Raw genomic sequence first — 19,199 nt, 5'->3', positions numbered from 1 at the left:
AAATAAAACATCTAAATAATAAATATCGTATAAAATTAGATTAGAACATATTATGTTCAAATTTATTTATTTCTTTGGTATCAAGATAAAGTTGATTGAATAACCAGCTTTTGTAGTCGAGAAGAATGTCTTTGAAATTTCAAACTTTGACATTTTGTCTTTCATATGTTCTTTGGCGAGGGTTTCCAATTCCGATTGCTGTTGTTGATCCGATTGAACGTTGATCACCGATTTTACCTTTCCATTGAATTGTATTACCAATGTTTTTTGTTGAAGTGCTAAACACTCTTTAGATGCAACAGGCCATCTTTGTTTCTGAATCTTTACAACTGTATTATTATTATTATTGTTGTTGTTGTCAATTGACTTTAGTTCTGTCCAAAGTTGTTGTGATGCATTCGGTGCAAACGGTGCTAGTAACACTACGAGTGTTTCCAGTGCTTCGAGGTATTCACGGGATGACTTGTCGTCGACGTTGTTTTGATACTTTCCGATCTGATTGGATAGCGTCATCAAGAAGGAGATAGCAGTGTTGAATGTATAACGATCAATCGATTCAGTTACCTTTTCAATCGATGAATGTGTATCGTAACGCAAACTATTCAACTGAGTGTTCCATTTATCTGATACCTTGCTGATTTGTCCATTGTTTCTCTCGGCGACATAGCCACTGACCAACGATTCAACACGTTTCAACCATTTTCTACAACCTTCAATACCATCGGTATCCCACTCCAATGAATTCTCTGGTGGTGCCTTAAATAAGATATATAATTTCAATGTATCTGAACCATATTTATCAATCATTTCCTATTCGATTTAAAAAAGGTAACTAATCAATATTGTACATTGTTTGATCACTATTTAGCTATATATTAACTACTTACATTTGGATCTACACCATTAAGTTTTGATTTAGACATCTTCTCCAATGTTATATTTACCAAATTGCCTGTTAACTTATTAATTGGTTTTGGTGTCGTGAAATCTACATCCTTTGGATATAATGGTTTACCTGTAGTCGAATCACGGTAGGTTGGTGATTTAACAAGTCCCTTGATCAAAAAGATCATTAGTATATTTTTAATATTTGATAAATAATATATAGTAGTAGATATATACATACTTGTGTTAATAATACTTTAAATGGTTCATCATGATCAATTATTCCTTGATCCTTTAAGAACTTTGTAAAGAATCTAGAATATAAAAGATGTAAGATTGCATGCTCTATACCACCGACATATACATCTACAGGCATTAACTTATTAACTATATCTTTATTAAACATTCTACATTATCAATAGATATTAATTTACAATTAATATAAAAATATTAGAAATATATCTTTATCTCTCAAGTGATAACTTACTCTTTTTGATTTTTACTATCTAAAAATCTAAGATAATACCATGAAGAATCAACAAATGTATCCATTGTATCTGTTTCTCTTTGTGCTGATCCTCCACATCTAAATTTAAACATTATTTAATATCGTTAGTTAGTTAATGTTTTAATAGATAATATTCTAATTGATTGTTTTCTTACTTACTTTGGACATTTACAATTCTTCCAATCAGATAAACTATTTAAGAGGTTACCTTTACCTGTAAATTCGATATCTGTTGGTAGTTTAACTGGTAGTTGATCTCTTGGTACTGGTACTTCACCACAACTGTCACAATGAATGATTGGTATAGGTGTACCCCAATAACGTTGTCTTGATAGCAACCAATCTCTGATTCTATAGGATTTCGATGGTTTGATAATCGATTCACTTATCATCTTGGCAATGGCATCCTTAATCGATAGTGAGTTAAACGAACCACTATTAATAAGTGTACCATCTTTATTATCATAGAGATCGTCAGAGGGTGATGGTGAACTATTATCATTGTTATCTGTATTGTTGTTGTTGTTGTTGTTGTTGTCTGCTCTTGTAATGACATGTCTAATAGGTATGTTCAATAGTTTAGCAATGTTATGATCGACTGGATTATGACCTGGAACACCCATTACTACACCGGTACCATAGTCAGGCAACACCGTACTAGCAACAACCAGTGTAACTTTACCGCCAGTCGGTGTATCAATCTGCACACCGGTATCGATTGCAATCAACTCTGGTTCTTTGTCTGCAGAGGTTGGAACGGCCGATTCCTGTTGTTGTTTAATCTTCTCTATTACAGATTGCAGTTGTTCTCTCTTTTGTTTATCGATCAACATTTTACTATTACCTGTTGTTTGTTCTAGTATCTTCTCTAATATCGGATGCTTATAATGTACAGAGAGGAATGTCACACCGAACAGTGTTTCCGGACGAGTTGTGAATGCCGTCAGCGTCATATCACCACCAAATGTAAAGTCAACCAATGCACCAACCGATCTACCGATCCACTCTCGCTGCATTGTCTTCACGTCCTCTGGCCAACCGGTGAGCTTGTCCAAGTCGTCGGCAAGACGATCTGCATATTCGGTGATCTTAAAGTACCATTGCTTCATCTCACGTCGCTCCACCAGCGCATTCGATCGCCAAGAACGTCCTTGGGAATCGACCTGTTCGTTCGCCAGCACAGTCTGGTCAACCGGATCCCAATTAACAGGCGAGTGCTTTCGGTATGCCAATCCCTTGCTGTAGAGTCGCAAGAATATGTCTTGTGTCCAACGGTAGTAGTCAGGCGAGCAAGTCGACAACTCTCTCTCCCAGTCGAATTGCAAATCCAATCGTTTCAATTGAGTGGTCATCTGCTGGATGTTCTGATTGGTCCACAGTGCCGGTGACACTTGTTTATCGATAGCGGCGTTCTCTGCTGGCAAACCGAATGCATCCCAACCCATTGGATGCACAACCTGATAACCCTGCATTCTCTTGAGTCTTGCAACACAATCACTCATCGTATAGACACGGACATGTCCCATATGTAAATTACCAGAAGGATATGGAAATTGTGATAAAGAGTAATATTTCTATTTATTTTTTAAAACATTTGTTTTTTTTTTTTATTTTAATTATTTCTATTTTTTTTTATTTCTTGCTAGTTCCAAAAACAACTTACTAATTGTTGATCATTATCATTGTTATTATTTAAAGTTGAACTAAAACGAATTGAAGTATTACTATTTTTAAATAACAGTAACGATGATTGATTTAATCTATTACTAAATATAGATGTACAACTTTTAAGGGTTGTAGATCTAATCATTTTCAACAATTAAAAAGAAAAATTGTTGTTCATTTTTTTTTTTTCAACACAATTTTTTTTTTTTGATCAGGTGCAGATTTTTAATGTTTTTTTTGGGATCAGTTGCCCAACAAAAAAGGGTTTAATTTATCTAGCTTAAAATCTATAGGTGTTGATCACTTAAAGAATCAATTAAAATAACCTATTGGTGATTAATTAATTAATTAAAAATAAAAGATATAGTAAGATTTTTATTTTTAATTTGTTTTTTTTTTCGATCAGCCCCATGGGATCTATTAAAATCCTTTCAATTAAAATGGTAACAATAAAAGTTTAGTCAATATAAAATTATAATAACAAATATTATTAGCAAGAGCGTAGATATAAACAAATAATAAATATTCAATATGGTTTTAAAACTTTTGAATATTTTAATAATCTATGTTATTGGTAGTTTTCTATCAACAAATCAAGTAGTAGATTCTCAGGTGATTACTTTTATCTCACCACTCGTCGGTTACAAATTTACTACTCCAAAATTCACCATTAGAGGAACTGATTTTGCCTTTAACCCGGTACTCTCTATTGCAAATGTTATTCAGCCTTTAAAGATATTCAATGTCATTCCCAATGATATTTCAACTTTTATATGGGACATAACTAATCCAAATCGTTTAGATAAGAACTTTATTTCTGTTACCTATGGTAGTAAAGTCATATTTCCAATATTGCCTTTTGAAGATGCTTTTTATCTATTTGCATGTAAGTTATAGTCTTTATCTAATAATAATACATTATTAATAATAAATTTTTATTTTTTTTATTCTAGTTCCTACAATAAATTCATTCACTCCTGAATTTTATTATCCAAGAGGTCTTGACAACCAAGTAGAATTGACTATTAATGGAGAGTATTTAAAGTTATCACCAAATGATCCTCATCCTACTGTATTCTTTAGAAATACACTAGAAGATGCCCAACTTACAGTTATCAGTTCTACTCCAAATCAAGTCAAATGTACCATACCTAGATACCCTAATGATGTAGAGGTTGATTTTTCAATTGTTGTGATTCCTCCAGGTCTTGCGAATGGAGCTCTTGCTCCACGTCTCTTTTATTATGTATTACCACTCCAGAAAAGTGTTGAACCTTCAAGAGGAACGACCAACTTTCAACAGATCACAATTACTGGAAAGTTCTTCATTGAGAACCCTCAATCCTATGTTATTACTGTAGACGGTACGGAGTGTAAGATTAGTAAACGTTCACCAACCAAGACTATATGTGATTTTTTTTATTTAAAATACGTTCCACCTGGTACTTCAGTTTCACTTCCAATTAATTCAATAATCGATGGTCAAACTGTTCATGGTCTAGTTAATTACATGATATATGGTATGTATTTATATATCTCACAATTCCTTATATATTTATTATTAACATTGTACAATCCAATTCTACGAATTAAAGAGCCAAATATTGTTAGTTTTGGACCACTCTTTGCATATTCGAATTCCAAATTTGAATTCATTATTAAAGGAAATTTTCTTGGTCAGGCTTCAAGTGTCATGATTGGTCCTGTAATATGTGATATTCAATCAGTGGATAATGATAGAATTGAGTGTGTTTGCAATTCCAAAGGTAATTATGTTGGTGAAAAATATGTATTGGTAATAATGCCAAGCAGTAGTATTTTTGCTAAGGACAATTTTGTATTTTACCAACGACCTTCGATAACTAAAATATCACCAACCCATATCTATGATAGCGGTGTTTGGGATATTAATGTTTTTACGGAACGATTCACAAAGGACAACTATGTTGTTGTCGATGATGAACCAGTTGATGTCATCACTGTATCTGAAACCGTTTACAAAGTCAACGTAGATCAATCTATTTTCAAAATGCCAGTTGGTGATAATTATAGAGTGACAATCAATTCACATTCTGACGATACAATTATCTCCGATCCAATGATCTTATCCGTTGTTGAATCAAGGGCAACTATTATTCCATATGGTTCATACATCTTCTCAGAGACACCAGTGGAGGTAGAGTTTCTAAATCTTCCAATTGTTATTTCATCCACTGTTGCAATCACAGCTACCATCAATGACCAGCAAATCAACGGCATAGAAATTGTCAATCCAACAAAAATATCATTTACCATTCCACCAAGTACTTGGCAAAATAAGAATGTTGATATTTCCATCAACTTTCCATATAACAAATACTCATTTCTATTCGATTTCACCTACGTGGAACCAACTTTCACTGATTTTATTAAGCCAGAACTCACTCTCTGGCAAGGTGGTGGATACTTTGAATTTCATGGTCAATTTTTGAGTCTAATCTCATCCATTAAATTGGGGGATGTTTATATTGACAGATCCATATGCACTGATTTTACAGATACTTTAATTAAATGTTTAATTCCAGCGAATACTCCAGCTCTCTACAATTTGGTTTTGTATGTCAAAGACAACTTCAATATAGTTCATTCATATGAAAATCCACAGTGGTTTATTGAATACCAAGGACCATCCATAGAATCAATTTCTCCTCAACGTGGTTCAAAAAGAATACCAAATACTCTGTTCATCTATGGTATTAATTTTAATAATGATCCAAATCTCGTTCAAGTGACTGTGGGAAATGTCCAATGTAAAGAAATCAAGATTATGACACCTGGAGAACTCATTGCCTGTGAGATTCCACCAATGGCCACTGTTGGTTATTTAGATGTTATTGTAACTGTAGATGGTATTGCTTCAGATGTAATAGTTAAATATTTATCATATTCTCTGACTTGTCTTGGGCAAACTCAAGACGATCGAACCAATCAAGTTGTGGACTGGTGGTTTATCTATAGACTTGGAAAAAACATTGCTGAAAATCAATATTTATATATTGATTCAAATATGGATAGATTAAGGTTGTACAAAAATCTCCAACATTCCAATCCAGTTCAAGCTCAGGATGTCACCACTTACAGTCCATTAGAAGCAACCTATATGCAACCCGGCAGTTATTCTATTTTCTATAATGATCAAACTGGAAAGAGAAAGGCTAATGGAAATAGAGATGAAAAATTTTCCAATTCATACGATACATATGGTCATCTGAAAGGATTTACATTTTGGGAAGAAATTGATCAAACAATTAATGGTATTCATGTTCATCACTCAAATCCCCTTTTTCCATCAGTGTCGTCCGTTGATGAAAAGAAATTTAATAGTCCCGAATCTGGAGTCAAGTTTCTTGGAAACAATAAGTACAGCCAACACTTCTTTTGTTATTCATACAACAATCTGGAATTAATCGCAGAGTATTTGGTTAAAAACTATGCTTTTGTAATGTCTTTCAATGTATTCGATAATTTAGTGACCAGGCAAAACGAATTCCCTTTTCTTTATGGTTTGTTGGTTTCAAAACAAATGTCGAAGGAATATAGGACCAATCATTGTGAACAAGAAATTTTAAATGGAAATACCGATCTCCTTGACCATTGCTATTGGATTTCAAACACTCAATCAATTGGAAATGGTTTATCTGCCAAGTACTTTATGAAAATCGGAACCAAAGAAAATAATCATAATGATTTATTCCAGAGTCAAACCAGATCATCATATATTTTATACAAGAGACCAGCTATGAAATTTTTTGATGGTATCGATCTTTGGATGGTAATTGCAGATACTTTTAAAAAAAGAATGTTTGTTCAAATGTATAGCTCCAAAGATAACTCTGACCAACAATCACAAGTCAAGTACCCAATGCAACCTACTCAACAAGTTCTCAATGTTGCCGAATTGGAACTTCCAGTAGATCTTTGTCCAAGCCTTTTACTACATTCAGGATCCGCTCCAAGATTTTCATATCTACACAATGAACATTCAAAATTAGGTTTTCCATTTTATCCAAAATATTCATCTGAAACAGATAATAACGGTATAAATATATTTAAATTATAAATAATATTTTATAAAATCTAATCACAAATTTTTTTGCAGACAATTATTTTTGTGTAGGTGATAATAATAGACATAATGGACAAGGTCAACGTGGTGGTGGTGCAATTTGCTTTGTTCATGATACTTTGGTTTATCAATTCAATAGAATGGTTCGAAAATATGACACATACAACTCTAAAGATCTTCAAACAACTGCAGATAATGAGTATGTTATTTTCAAACAAATGTTTACAAAGAAATTTAAACTAACTTATTTTTTATTATAGTGCAGTTAGTTTATTCTATTCAACATCTGTACCCATAAAAGTTACAAGGGAAAATCAACATCCAACACTCAATTTTGAGATTAAGGATTTCATTGGAAATGAACATTTCTCAAAGTATCCACCACAATACATTAAAATTAAACCAGATACTCTTAACAGTGGATTCGATATCACTATTAATATTCAAGCTCTCCGGACAAGTAGAAATTTTGTAGCTCCACAAGGTGAAAATCCAGTTGTTTATGTAGGTGGAGATGTACCGGGGAGCGATCAAATGGATATTTCGAATTATTATGCAAATGATATATTTTCATTACATTATATTGCATATGATTCTGCTGTCGGATCTATTTGTGATAATCGAGAATTACTTTTTAGATGTACTAGAGAATTGGCACGTGTTTCACATATAGAAACCACTGACAAACCACTTCCAGATTATCCACCTAATGGGGCGGTGGTAAACGCAAGGGCACTCAAATACAATCTTGAAGCAGGAGTGAGAAACTTTGCTTTCCCTAAGAATGGAGATTTTTCAGTGATGGAGTTAACTTCACAATTCCAGAGAAATTCGCTCAATACTCAACAACTCTTCAACTATATAATCGATAAAAATCTTCAACAATCTGGTTATTTTTCACCAGAACCATCTTGGATCTTTAGACAAAATTCAGACCTTTGTAGTGAAGAAATTGCTTACCTAATGACCCTTCAATATCTATATTCCAAATCTCCGAATACAGACTCATTGATTTATACAGTTGGTGAAGATGTTCCAAATTGGGCAAATGGTGTAATTTTTGCAATTGCCAAAAAAAACTAGATGTTTGTTATTAATTTATCAAAAAAAGTTAATTTTTTTTTACTAATTTGTATATCATATATAGATTCTATATCAAGACAATGATCCAATAATATATGATTGTTTTTCGATAGTAACGGGGTTCAAAAATATTGAAAAATATCCAGAGTATGTTTATTTTATACAATCATTATTTTCAACCACAAATTAATTTTTTTAATCTTTGATTTAGTGTTGGTAATATGGATAATCCTTCAGATTCACTTCTATTTATGAGAAGTGCAAGTGCTGCTTGGAGTTGGATGAATCCAAAATATCAAGATGGTAGCAATGCTGCAAGAACAAAAGACGATACAATTCCAGTTGAAGTATTGGAAGACCTTATGATAAGAGTACTACAGAATACCCAAGGAACAATTAGATCTCTTTCCAATTTTTTTGATTTCATTGGAGATAAATACAAATCTGTATTGAACTTCAAGACAATTCTTGAAAGAAACAATATTATTGCAGTTAGTACAGAACAACGTTTAATAGTTAATATATTACAAATTAAGCTACCTTCATCATTCCTCAAGAGTCAAACTTTCACTTCCACAGTAAACGATTCATCTACAATTAAATCTCCACTTTTAATAGATGAACTTTCAACAAAATCAGGTATCCAACAATTAATCTCAACCCAACTTATCAATGAAAGTGATGTTTACTCACTGAATATCTTCCAAACAGAAAAACTTGAAATTGCATTGGACAAATGGATTTCTATTAAAGGCCAAAGTCAAGCAATTCAAACACTCATTTGGAATCCAGTTACTCAATATCATAATCAACCAATCAAATTTATTCAAGAATTGAATCATTATCAAATTGGAAATAGGATTGATCTTATCTCGCAATCAATCGGAACAACTGGAACAAAAATTACATTGTCATCACCACTTTCAATTGTATCCATTACATTCATTTTAGAGAGCATCTTAATGAGTGACCTAGGGGCAAAAACCAAAATTGGAGATCTAGAGATTTATTATCTTCCAAAACCAGATTCATATCAAGGTTACATTACTGATGATTATGATGGAATGATAATCTCTACAATCAATTCACAACTTTGTGATATCCAAATGATTACATTATCTGACTTCCAATCAAATAACTTTGATTTAACATGCTCTGGAATTGGTCCAATCATCACATTTGTCAATCAATTAACTGGTATAACCGATGGTGGATATCCGATTACTATAAATGGTATCAGATTCAATTCTTCAATGACCGTTTCAATTCGAGATAATGAATGTAAATCAACGATATTCATATCCTCGGAGCTATTAATATGCATAGTACCAAGTGGAGTTGGAAGGAACAATGAAATTCAAATTTCAACAGAACAAACCATTTTCAACGTTCAAAGAACTAAATACTTATTCTCTTACGGAACTCCACAAATCAGCAATGTTCAACCAGAAACCATCAAGAGTTATGGAAGTGATTTTATGACGATAACAGGATCAAACTTTGGAGATGATGTAATGAAAGTTCAAGTATTGATCGATGACAAACTTGAATGTTTAATAGATTTTCTCTCTTCAGAATCGATTGTTTGTTTGACACCTCCTGCCATTGGAGATCATCGATCTGTTACTGTGATCGTAGCTGATCAAAGCTCTACAATAAACATCGATACACTCGTACAACAATCTTTTAGTTTCAGTGGTCCAGAGATCATTTCATTCGTCCCTTCATCTGGAGATCCAAACGATAAGATTATCATTTTGGGTGAAGGATTTAGAGATGAAGAAGACTATGACTTCCTACCACTCTTATACATTGGTGATAATCAGGTTCAAATCGATAACTTTACCAACGATTTTATCGAATTTGATTTGGAATATGAAACTTCAATTCAACCATTGATCATACAATCCAGTGATCAATCGCTCTATTCTCAATTCACATACTATCAACCAATCCTAACACAATTCAATAATTCATTAGTCAATACAACAGGTGGATTAATCGAAATCTACGGTGCTGGACTAGGAATCTCTTTTGATTATGTCGAAATCTACTTGAACGCCAACGAAATAGAATGTAATTCATTCAACGAGTTTATTGAATGTTTAATACCACCTGGAATAGGATCTAATCTAGTATTGTCAGCAACTCTATCAAGCGAACCAATTGAATTGACAGACAACTTTACTATTTCATACACTGCACCAAAGATCCTCAGCGCTGAAACTACCGGTATAAATACTATTAAAATCTATGGATTTGATTTTGTTCCAGTCGAGCTTGGAGTTACATTCAACGTTTTAGACTCCAATATCCAAATGATCTATAGCGATAGGAATGAAACCTGTAACGATTTTATCTCAAGTGTGCTTGCTGAGTGCTCTTTCATCGATATGCCTCAAGCAGTTCAAATCATTGTTGGAGGACAATACTCAAATATTCATACATTTTAAAAAAATAAAAACTAATTAGTTCAATTAAATAAAATTATTACCTGTTACAGCTTTGTCAGTAGTTAATTACATTTTTATTAATACAATATTTTAATTATTTAAGTTAATGTTTTGTGCCTTTTTTTTTTTACGTTTTAGTATTTGTGAATTTCTATTCTATATAACTAATTGTTTTGTCTCTATACCAATAGGATAATAATCGGTTGGAGGACTATCGAAAAACATTCCAATTTGAAGGGTAAGAGAGTTGTGGTCGTTGATTAGTTCTTTCTTTTGTGTTGGATTGATCGTTTTTAATAATGGTAACCATTTTGATCTGAGTGTTAATAATTGATCTATAATATTGATGATTGTCGAATTATTTGATTTAACTGATGTCCATCCATGAGAATCTATAGATAAAAATAATAATAATAATATGAATAAACATAACTTCGAAAAAAAAAAATATAGTGTTTGTTGTTAACTTACCATTTGGAGATGTAGTTAAGAAATGATATATATGTATTCTAACTGCGCTGGATGAAAGGAATGCGATTTTCGCTAGGGCATCGATGGCTGTCATTCTGATTTGCCATGGGTGGAAGATGGCGTATTGTTCCAATCGCAAGATGATAGAGTTGAGTGCTTGGTTGTCGGTGACGGCCAGTGTTGTCGAATTGTTTTGGTTCTCGTAGGTGATCACATTGGCGTAGTCACCTAGGAAGAAAACAATGTCCTTGAGAATCTCGAGACTGACAACACGGAAATCTGGATGAATCGAACGGTCCATCACTGAGAAACAATTCTGAAGGACACGTTCACGTCCTTCCAAGCCGAAATTCAAGATGGTCTCCCAGATCTGGCGGACGAGACTGGTGTCGACTTTGTGTGGAACTATGTCGATCCAGTCGTAGACCAGTTGCAGGAGGAATGGCGAGAGAATCGGTGTTTCAACAATACGCTTGTAGAGCTCGCCAAACAGTTCGCGGAACAACAAAATCGGGTGGCCAGGCTCGTACAACTGCGCCTTGAAGATGTCAAAGAAGGCGCGTGCCGCTGGACAAAGACTGGACGGACACAGCCATACCAATGCTCTGAGTGCCTGCACACGAATCGAAATGTTTGGTGAGATCTGGAGTAGACTGGTGACGGCAGCTGTCAAGCCGGCGAATGGATGTACCGGCATCTTGGGATCGGACTTTTCGAGCTCGGTCCAGACGCCGACCTGTGGATTCTGTGCTGCATCCTTGGGATATTGATGTTTGACATACGACTGTGACAGTGAGTTGATTAGCTTGCAAGCCATGTGAGTGAATGGCACCGATTGCTGAGTGGCATGCGATGAAATATGCACGGCAAATCCGGTTTTAATTCGATTGGAAATACCGACGAGTAGCGGAGTGACGTTGCCAATGGGGTCGTAGTAACTGGGTGTGTCGTTGTCGGTAGTGGAGATCGGTTCGATTGTTCCAGACTCGAGTGTTTTCCATGGGAATTTGCAGAGTGTGTTGATGGCGCAGCACCAGACGGCAGTGTGCGAATCCATGACGGACTGACAGATGTTCTGGAAGAAGTCTTTGCTATCGGCTGGACTTGACTGCTTGGCAATCAGGCCACACAAAGCAATGAAAGAACGACGAGCGAATGGATCGATCAACGCAACTGCTTCCTTACCCTTGTTGGCTTTGAGCAACGGGAGGAATCTCTTAATGGTTGCAGCAACCGTTGAAACATTCTCTTTTGCATAATCCAATGTCAATTGTACTGCATGTCGTGCACCTACTTGATCTGTACATTTAATACCTTCTACAATTGGCTAACAAATATATTTAATTATTAGTATTATAATATTCTTAAATAACATTAATATATTTATTTTTGACATACCATGAAAAGTGATGGATTATTTTTAAATCTATTTCTACAAGCTACGAAACATGCATATTGAAGTAATGCTCTTTCTCTTCCAAGGTCGGATACCTTTGAGAAGAAACCCTTCTTTTTCTGTACTTTGTCGGGATCTTCACCGACCTTTCTGAGAATACCAGAGATAACCTCCATTATGTTTGAATCTACAAGTGAGTCGTTAGGTGCCAACATTGCAGTGGTCTTTAAAGACACTACTTTTCTAGAGATATCCTTATGGTTCATCTCCTTTGTGAATATTGTAATCATATTTTTAATTTCCTATTATTATCATCATCATCATTATTGATCAATAATAATTAATAAATATTCCTTTAATCTCCTACTCCTGTTCCTATTCTAAATTACATACAGCAGAGTTATTGATTTGTGTTCTATATGCAGATATCTCAACTAAGAAATAGTATGCTAATTTCAATATCTTCTTATCGTCTGTCATCGATATAACTGTTTGTTGTTAAACAATAATATTATTGATGTTAATAATGGTTATGTTTTTTTGTAGATTTTCATTTGTATTATGTTTATAGTTATAGTTACTTGATAATAATGTATCTAGAATATCTTTTTCGACTTTATAATAAGTTAAGTTCTGTAGTGATGTTTGTATCTTTGACGAGTTCTTCTTGTCGGTCGCATCTCTCAGTGATTGCTTGAGAGAATCATAGTTTGTTGGTATTTTCGATTGCAAGTACTGACTGAGACATCGTGTCTCAAACAAATCCTTATCAGACAATCCACTGCCATTTGAATGGTGATGATGATCTGACATTTTATTATATATATACTGTCTATATATCTATTATTATACTATACTATATATATCTATTTAATACTATTATCTAAGGATCAAACCTTTATACACCTCTCTTTTTTCTTTTTAGATTACAATAGACTACAACTTTACTAACTTCTCTGCTCTTCAACTTCCACTAAAAAACAAACTTGATATCAATTTAATTTGAACCAATAAATTACAGGCTAATTAACTAACTAACGTTTTTATCAACTTCAAAAAGGATATCTATCTATATATTTATATTTTATTATTGTCTTTTTAGTTTGATCACTACCAAAAAAAAAAAAAAAATTAAAATAAATTACCCCACTTTTTTTAAAAAAAATTATATTTTATTTGAAAATAATAGTGTTTTGCAAGATTCATCTCTTTGATACATTTTATTCAAATTTAAATGAAATAAGTAATTATTTGTAACAGAATCCAGAATACGGTCACAAAATTCCAAAAAATGTAATTCATCCACAAATTTTTGTAGATCAGAAATTAATTGAAAACAATGCTATTCAAATATACGTTTATCTTGAGTTCGATTCACAGTTTACAATTTTATCTTACTTTATTTTATTTTATTTTAATTTTTAAAATATTATATTCACAGAGTACATGTAACTAGTATAATCAATGAAAAAAAGTCAAACTACACTTTTCGTCATAGGAACAACATTTTGTGCTATTTATAAGTTTAGTTTAAATTATGCCAAATAACAACCGAAAAGCGTGCTATCTACTTTGTCGAGTATAAGTAAAACCGTTTGAAACTATTTTTTTTTAGAATCTTTGTAAAACTATTTATTTAAAAAAAGATATTTATTAAGCTCTGAAAAGAAACTTAGTATTTTATATTTCTACTTTCTATCTATTTAATAAATATATTTATTATTATTAAAATGAATAAAAACAATACTAATAATAATTTAAAAACCAAAATCCTTTTTACTATTTTTATGATTTACTTCATAGAGTTGGTTCGGATGGAAGGAGTGTTTGTATTCCAAGATGAAAATCATTCCGAATTTACATTCCATTTATATGAATTTAAAGATATTCAACATGCCAGACAACTTATCAATAGTGAAACCACAGAACGTCCTCATGTCACTGGAACCATTGTGATGGGAACTTCTATTTTAAATCCGGCATTAAAATTCCATATGGATCCAAATTCAATTCAATTTGTAGATAGTGTTAATAAAACTTGTGATGTCTCCATTAAGTATCTAAATGACCATACCATTAAAAGATGTGACGATGTGCTCAAAGGTAAGAATTAAAAAATTAAATCTTAAAAAATTAAGTTTTAATTACTTTTTATTAACATATTATTATTTTAGATTGTCATTGGTGTAATGGAGGAAACAAAGTAATTAAAGAAGTTCAAACTATGAATTCCCAAAGATTCATACCTAGAACATAAATAATAGTTCTATTCTTTTCAGTTGGAATCCAAACTTATTTATTTAATCATTCAATTTTTACTTTATTGGAATATATTTCCATTTAACTTATTTTTATTAATTACACATGTATAAATCTCACCTCAATGGATTACATTTCCATTTAACTTATTTATTTTTCAACGCAATCATATCACTTTATTGGATAAGAACATGCTATTAACCAAAGAACAAAAAAAACAATAATATAAATCTTTTTTTATAATTTAAATAAATAATTTTGTTGTTTTATTTTTTATTTGTTTTTTTTTTTTTTTTAAAGTTGTTGAATAAATAAATATGATGTGTTGATTAAAATAATTTTAGAGCACTAAGATGTTTAGACATCAACAGTGTCAATGGAACCGGCTCTGTTTGAACCAATACCGCAATCCTCACCACTGACGGCAGAGATCTTGGCGAAACCATTCTCACCCCATTGAGTTCCCCAGTTGTTACGGATGATATAGTAGTCTTGGTCTTGGTTGTATCCGACCAACAATACAGAGTGGTTGGTGTTGGCACCGACTGGAGCGGCACAACGGAAGATACCGGTACGGTAGTCATAGAAATCTGGGTTGGCTTGCATGGCAACACCGACTGGACCGTACTTACGGCACTTTCCGATGATGTCTTGCTTGTTGGCCTCAGAGAAACGAACCCAACCTCCCTTGACGACGACCTTGTTTCCGTCGTAAGTGCAGGTTCTGTTACCGAGTCCAGCGGCTCCGACGTATGGGTAGTCAGTTTCCTTCATGAGACCTTGGTCACGGATGTAGAGGAGAGCGTCATTGAGGTTTCCACCGGTACAGTAGTTGTTGTTGCCAGCACTTGAACAGTCGAGGATTTGTTGTTTGGAGAGATTTGGACGAGTACCCTTCTTCATGGCGACACGCGATTGCATGATACCGACGGCAGTGTAGGCGAATGAGCATGAGCAGTCTCTTGAGTCTTCTGGAATTGGGACAACACCTTCACGTCTCCAATCAAAGTTTCCGGATCCTGGTACCTTGACGGCGTCGACATCTGGGTCTTCGAGTTGTTGTTCTTCACCTTCTTCGGCGGCCATCTTGTTGGACTTGAATTTGAGCAAACCGTTGAAGTTGGAGGTAGACAATTGCGAGGTAGAACTGTGTTGTTGGGCAGTGTATGGCTGGACACCTGGGTATGAACCGGCTGGGAAGTAGTCACAGACGACCTTCCAGTTGTTGGCACCGGTGGAGATACAGTTGAACTTGGAGCATCCGACTTGAGTGGTGGCACCCCAGATCATGTTGGTGTAGGCCATACAGTCGTAACCGTCTTGACAGCTGTTGTCGTCAAAGTTGTAGCTACCTCTGGCGGCAGTCATTGAGTTGAAAACAGTGGCGGCGCTTGGCTCACTGTAGTAGTAGAAAACGTTCTCACCGTAGACACCGGCAGAACCTCTATCAGACATCCATTGGCTACCACAGAAAGCTGCGGCAACTGCAGAGTTGTTGGCAAGCTCGTCATTCCATGCCAATCTGTAGTACGGTTGAGTGGTCACTGGGAATGGTGTAACCGATCCTCTGGCGCTATTAATTGAGTTTAGGAGAGTATCTTTCTCTGTTTGTGAAAAGTCAGCAAGACCGACCGATGCGATAGTGCACAACACTACCAAAGTATAAAAAATCTTCATTTTCTACAACTCAATAGTAATGTTACTAGTTAAAAAAACAAATCTAAAGTAAAAATTAGAAAAAAAAAGTTTATAATTAATAAAACTGGATTTCCATATGAGTTTATTCTTTTGAAAATATCAAAGTTAATTAACTTACGTTTTAATTTGTTAAAATTAATAAATAAATAAATAGGAATAATAAATAATATAGAATAAATAAATATATAAAAAATTTAAATATATAATAAACAAACAACTTTAAAGTTTATGAATATTATTATATACTTTTGAAAAAGCTAATTGTTATTTAAAGATATTATTTGTTATAAGTAGTTGTTGACATGAAATGAATTGAAAGTTGAGTTTAAAACAGATTTAAATTTCAATGATTTGAGTGTTCGTCTGTCCGAATTGCTCTCCACATTCGAATTAAGTTCAAGTGTGTATAGGTGTGAATAAGTGTGTTTTGTTGCCAAGTGTGTGTTAAGTTGAGTTGGCAAAGACATCGATATACAGTAGAGTCTATAGAGTGAAGCGCATACATAAAAAGTGTATATTGTTGTTTAGGTGTGCGTGGGTGGTGTGTGATAGATAGATAGTCAACATTATTATCATTAATTTCCTTGTTTTTGCTTGATTGGAAATTGCAATTATTTTAGGTAGATATCTATAAACAGCACTGTTTGGGTAGATCACCCTCTACCACCACCCGCTTGCACTCCACACAAAAGTCAAACGAATTCAATTTCATTATCAATCTCTAAATAGAGAAATCAACAGACGTCGTATCCCAGACTTCTTTCTTTAGTAGTGTGGTTATTATTATTCATTGTGATTTATTTAGTTATATGAGGAAATTGATATTTATATCTAATTTGAAATTTGTCAAAATAATAATAAACAACAACACCTTTGAATATTTTGATTATTATTGTTTTTTATTTTTTTATTTTTGTGTGGTGGTATATCATATCATTATTTATTTATTTAATTTCTTGATTTTCCATTCATCTTCAACAACACACAAACTAAAATAGTGTTTACTTTATTAATTTGCTGAATTTTACTAGTATGGTATTATAATTTATATTTAATGTTTGATGTTCATAAATCAACTATCAAGTGATATTATTTTATGACGTGTTTTAAAAACTTTTTAATGTATTATCGATCTACCAAATTTGGATAAGTATGTTATTTTTAAATATTTCGATATAAGGACTATTCGTATTTTGATATACTTAAAATGGGGGTTTCAATAATATTAATATTGGTGGTATGCTGTTGATATGTGTATGAAACGAAACAACAACACTGAAGATAGGAATATGCAATTCGAGTACTGTGCTAAATTTCGAAACTACCTACCCCTGCATCCATACTAAGCGATGTCGCTGCACTCCCATTGGTACGACACACACACAAAGTTTGTTGCGATTTCAACCAACTTGGTTTGTCTTTGCTGCTGTGCTGCGTTGCGTTGCGTATCGTATCGTTGCAATGCAACCAAGTGTTGAAATTTGTTTAACAATCTTAAAACAACCAACAGTATTTAAATTGCAAAGTTCAACTCTACATTTCATTCATTTTATATTCAACAACAACAAATAATAATAATAACAATAATAACTTTTTATTATTATATATATATAGATTGGATAGTTAGTTTTTCTTCTAAACTGTCTTAATTCTTTTCATCTTATTTATTTATTTTAATGTTTTGTGTGTAACAACAACCACTATTTATTTCAGTACTTTACGTTTGGATAATCTAAACCGTTTCCAACTAACACAATGAAAGCCACAACTCTGGTTTTGGTTGGACTTGTGACACTCACTTGTGTCTCAGCACAATTAAACACCATATTAAATGACCAAGCGCTCTTGGGATCAAGTTACAATAACTGGGCTACAGCCTACGGTAGACAGGGATTCGTTCAAAGCGGCGGAGGCAGTTCAATCTGGAACTCACGTCAAGCAAACGTCTACAATTGGAACCGTGGTAGAGCTGCAGGTTCATACATTAGTAAGTTTATTAATTAATCGATTGTTATTATATAATCATATTAACATATAAAACTATTGTAATATTTAGAACAAGCAAATGGTTACTCATGGGATTCATACGATGACTTTACCAATGGTCATTTGGGTTCAAACAACGTTGGTTTCAATCAAGTAAATGCTACTAAGAAGCCTGGACACCGTGGTCTACATGGTGGTAAATTGGCTGGTGTCATCATCGGTTCAGTCGTTGGTGGTTTCATCATTTTAGCTGGTATCGTATCTGCCATTCTCGCCTGGAGACGTCATCGCGCAAAGAAGAGAGGAACTATGTACGCCGACTACCGTTCAAACTACCAAACCGAACGTCGTGATCCATACCTCGATCGTAATGCTCCACAAGAATACTACCGTGAATCTCACCGTAACACTCTCAACCAAGGTTACGTCAATGAGACCACTGCCTCTGATCGTTTCCAAACTGAAAACTTGCGTACCTATCAAGATCGTGATGTCCTCGTACCACGTCCAGGTGATAGTGTATCCTTCCACAACTAAACAACCGTTTAGCGTAACACCAAGTTTTACATTTATAATTAGAAACATCAACAATTATTTATTAATCACCATCATCATCACCACCACTCAACAACTACAACCATACACTTCAACACTTCAAAACTACAACTATAAAACCAACAACATTACTCT

The 19,199-nt window shown here is 33.6% G+C and overlaps 7 protein-coding genes across 7 annotated transcripts; 3 read left to right on the top strand and 4 right to left on the bottom strand.

Moving 5' to 3' along the window:
* Positions 1-66: 66 nt before the first annotated feature.
* mleuS (leucine--tRNA ligase) lies at positions 67-3,203 on the bottom strand (the record flags this gene model as incomplete). The annotated part of the gene is made up of 6 exons (XM_020577865.1): positions 67-810; positions 888-1,055; positions 1,127-1,292; positions 1,373-1,471; positions 1,553-2,967; positions 3,057-3,203. The coding sequence occupies 6 exons, from the start codon at positions 3,201-3,203 to the stop codon at positions 67-69; spliced, it is 2,739 nt and encodes a 912-aa protein (XP_020432313.1).
* A 386-nt stretch (positions 3,204-3,589) lies between these two features.
* Positions 3,590-10,699, top strand: PPL_07014 (uncharacterized protein; the record flags this gene model as incomplete). The annotated part of the gene is made up of 8 exons (XM_020577864.1): positions 3,590-3,944; positions 4,012-4,578; positions 4,723-5,960; positions 6,828-7,134; positions 7,215-7,362; positions 7,424-8,216; positions 8,311-8,393; positions 8,458-10,699. 8 exons carry the CDS (start codon positions 3,590-3,592, stop codon positions 10,697-10,699), a joined length of 5,733 nt encoding a protein of 1,910 aa, XP_020432312.1.
* Positions 10,700-10,855: 156 nt separating this feature from the next.
* On the bottom strand, positions 10,856-13,379 carry PPL_07013 (uncharacterized protein; the record flags this gene model as incomplete). Its single annotated transcript, XM_020577863.1, has 5 exons — positions 10,856-11,091; positions 11,171-12,497; positions 12,569-12,868; positions 12,960-13,054; positions 13,148-13,379. 5 exons carry the CDS (start codon positions 13,377-13,379, stop codon positions 10,856-10,858), a joined length of 2,190 nt encoding a protein of 729 aa, XP_020432311.1.
* A 724-nt stretch (positions 13,380-14,103) lies between these two features.
* PPL_07012 (uncharacterized protein) lies at positions 14,104-14,823 on the top strand (the record flags this gene model as incomplete). The annotated part of the gene is made up of 3 exons (XM_020577862.1): positions 14,104-14,145; positions 14,372-14,669; positions 14,741-14,823. 3 exons carry the CDS (start codon positions 14,104-14,106, stop codon positions 14,821-14,823), a joined length of 423 nt encoding a protein of 140 aa, XP_020432310.1.
* A 359-nt stretch (positions 14,824-15,182) lies between these two features.
* PPL_07011 (uncharacterized protein) lies at positions 15,183-16,502 on the bottom strand (the record flags this gene model as incomplete). The annotated part of the gene is made up of 1 exon (XM_020577861.1): positions 15,183-16,502. One exon carries the CDS (start codon positions 16,500-16,502, stop codon positions 15,183-15,185), a length of 1,320 nt encoding a protein of 439 aa, XP_020432309.1.
* A 1,421-nt stretch (positions 16,503-17,923) lies between these two features.
* Positions 17,924-18,067, bottom strand: PPL_07010 (uncharacterized protein; the record flags this gene model as incomplete). The annotated part of the gene is made up of 1 exon (XM_020577860.1): positions 17,924-18,067. The coding sequence occupies one exon, from the start codon at positions 18,065-18,067 to the stop codon at positions 17,924-17,926; it is 144 nt and encodes a 47-aa protein (XP_020432308.1).
* Positions 18,068-18,278: 211 nt separating this feature from the next.
* On the top strand, positions 18,279-19,046 carry PPL_07009 (uncharacterized protein; the record flags this gene model as incomplete). Its single annotated transcript, XM_020577859.1, has 2 exons — positions 18,279-18,510; positions 18,580-19,046. The coding sequence occupies 2 exons, from the start codon at positions 18,279-18,281 to the stop codon at positions 19,044-19,046; spliced, it is 699 nt and encodes a 232-aa protein (XP_020432307.1).
* Positions 19,047-19,199: the final 153 nt, after the last annotated feature.

The sequence above is a fragment of the Heterostelium album genome, assembly GCF_000004825.1.
Source record: "Heterostelium album PN500 unplaced genomic scaffold PPL_scaffold6, whole genome shotgun sequence".
NCBI lineage: Eukaryota > Evosea > Eumycetozoa > Acytosteliales > Acytosteliaceae > Heterostelium > Heterostelium album.
This window is presented reverse-complemented; position numbering and strand designations above follow the sequence as displayed.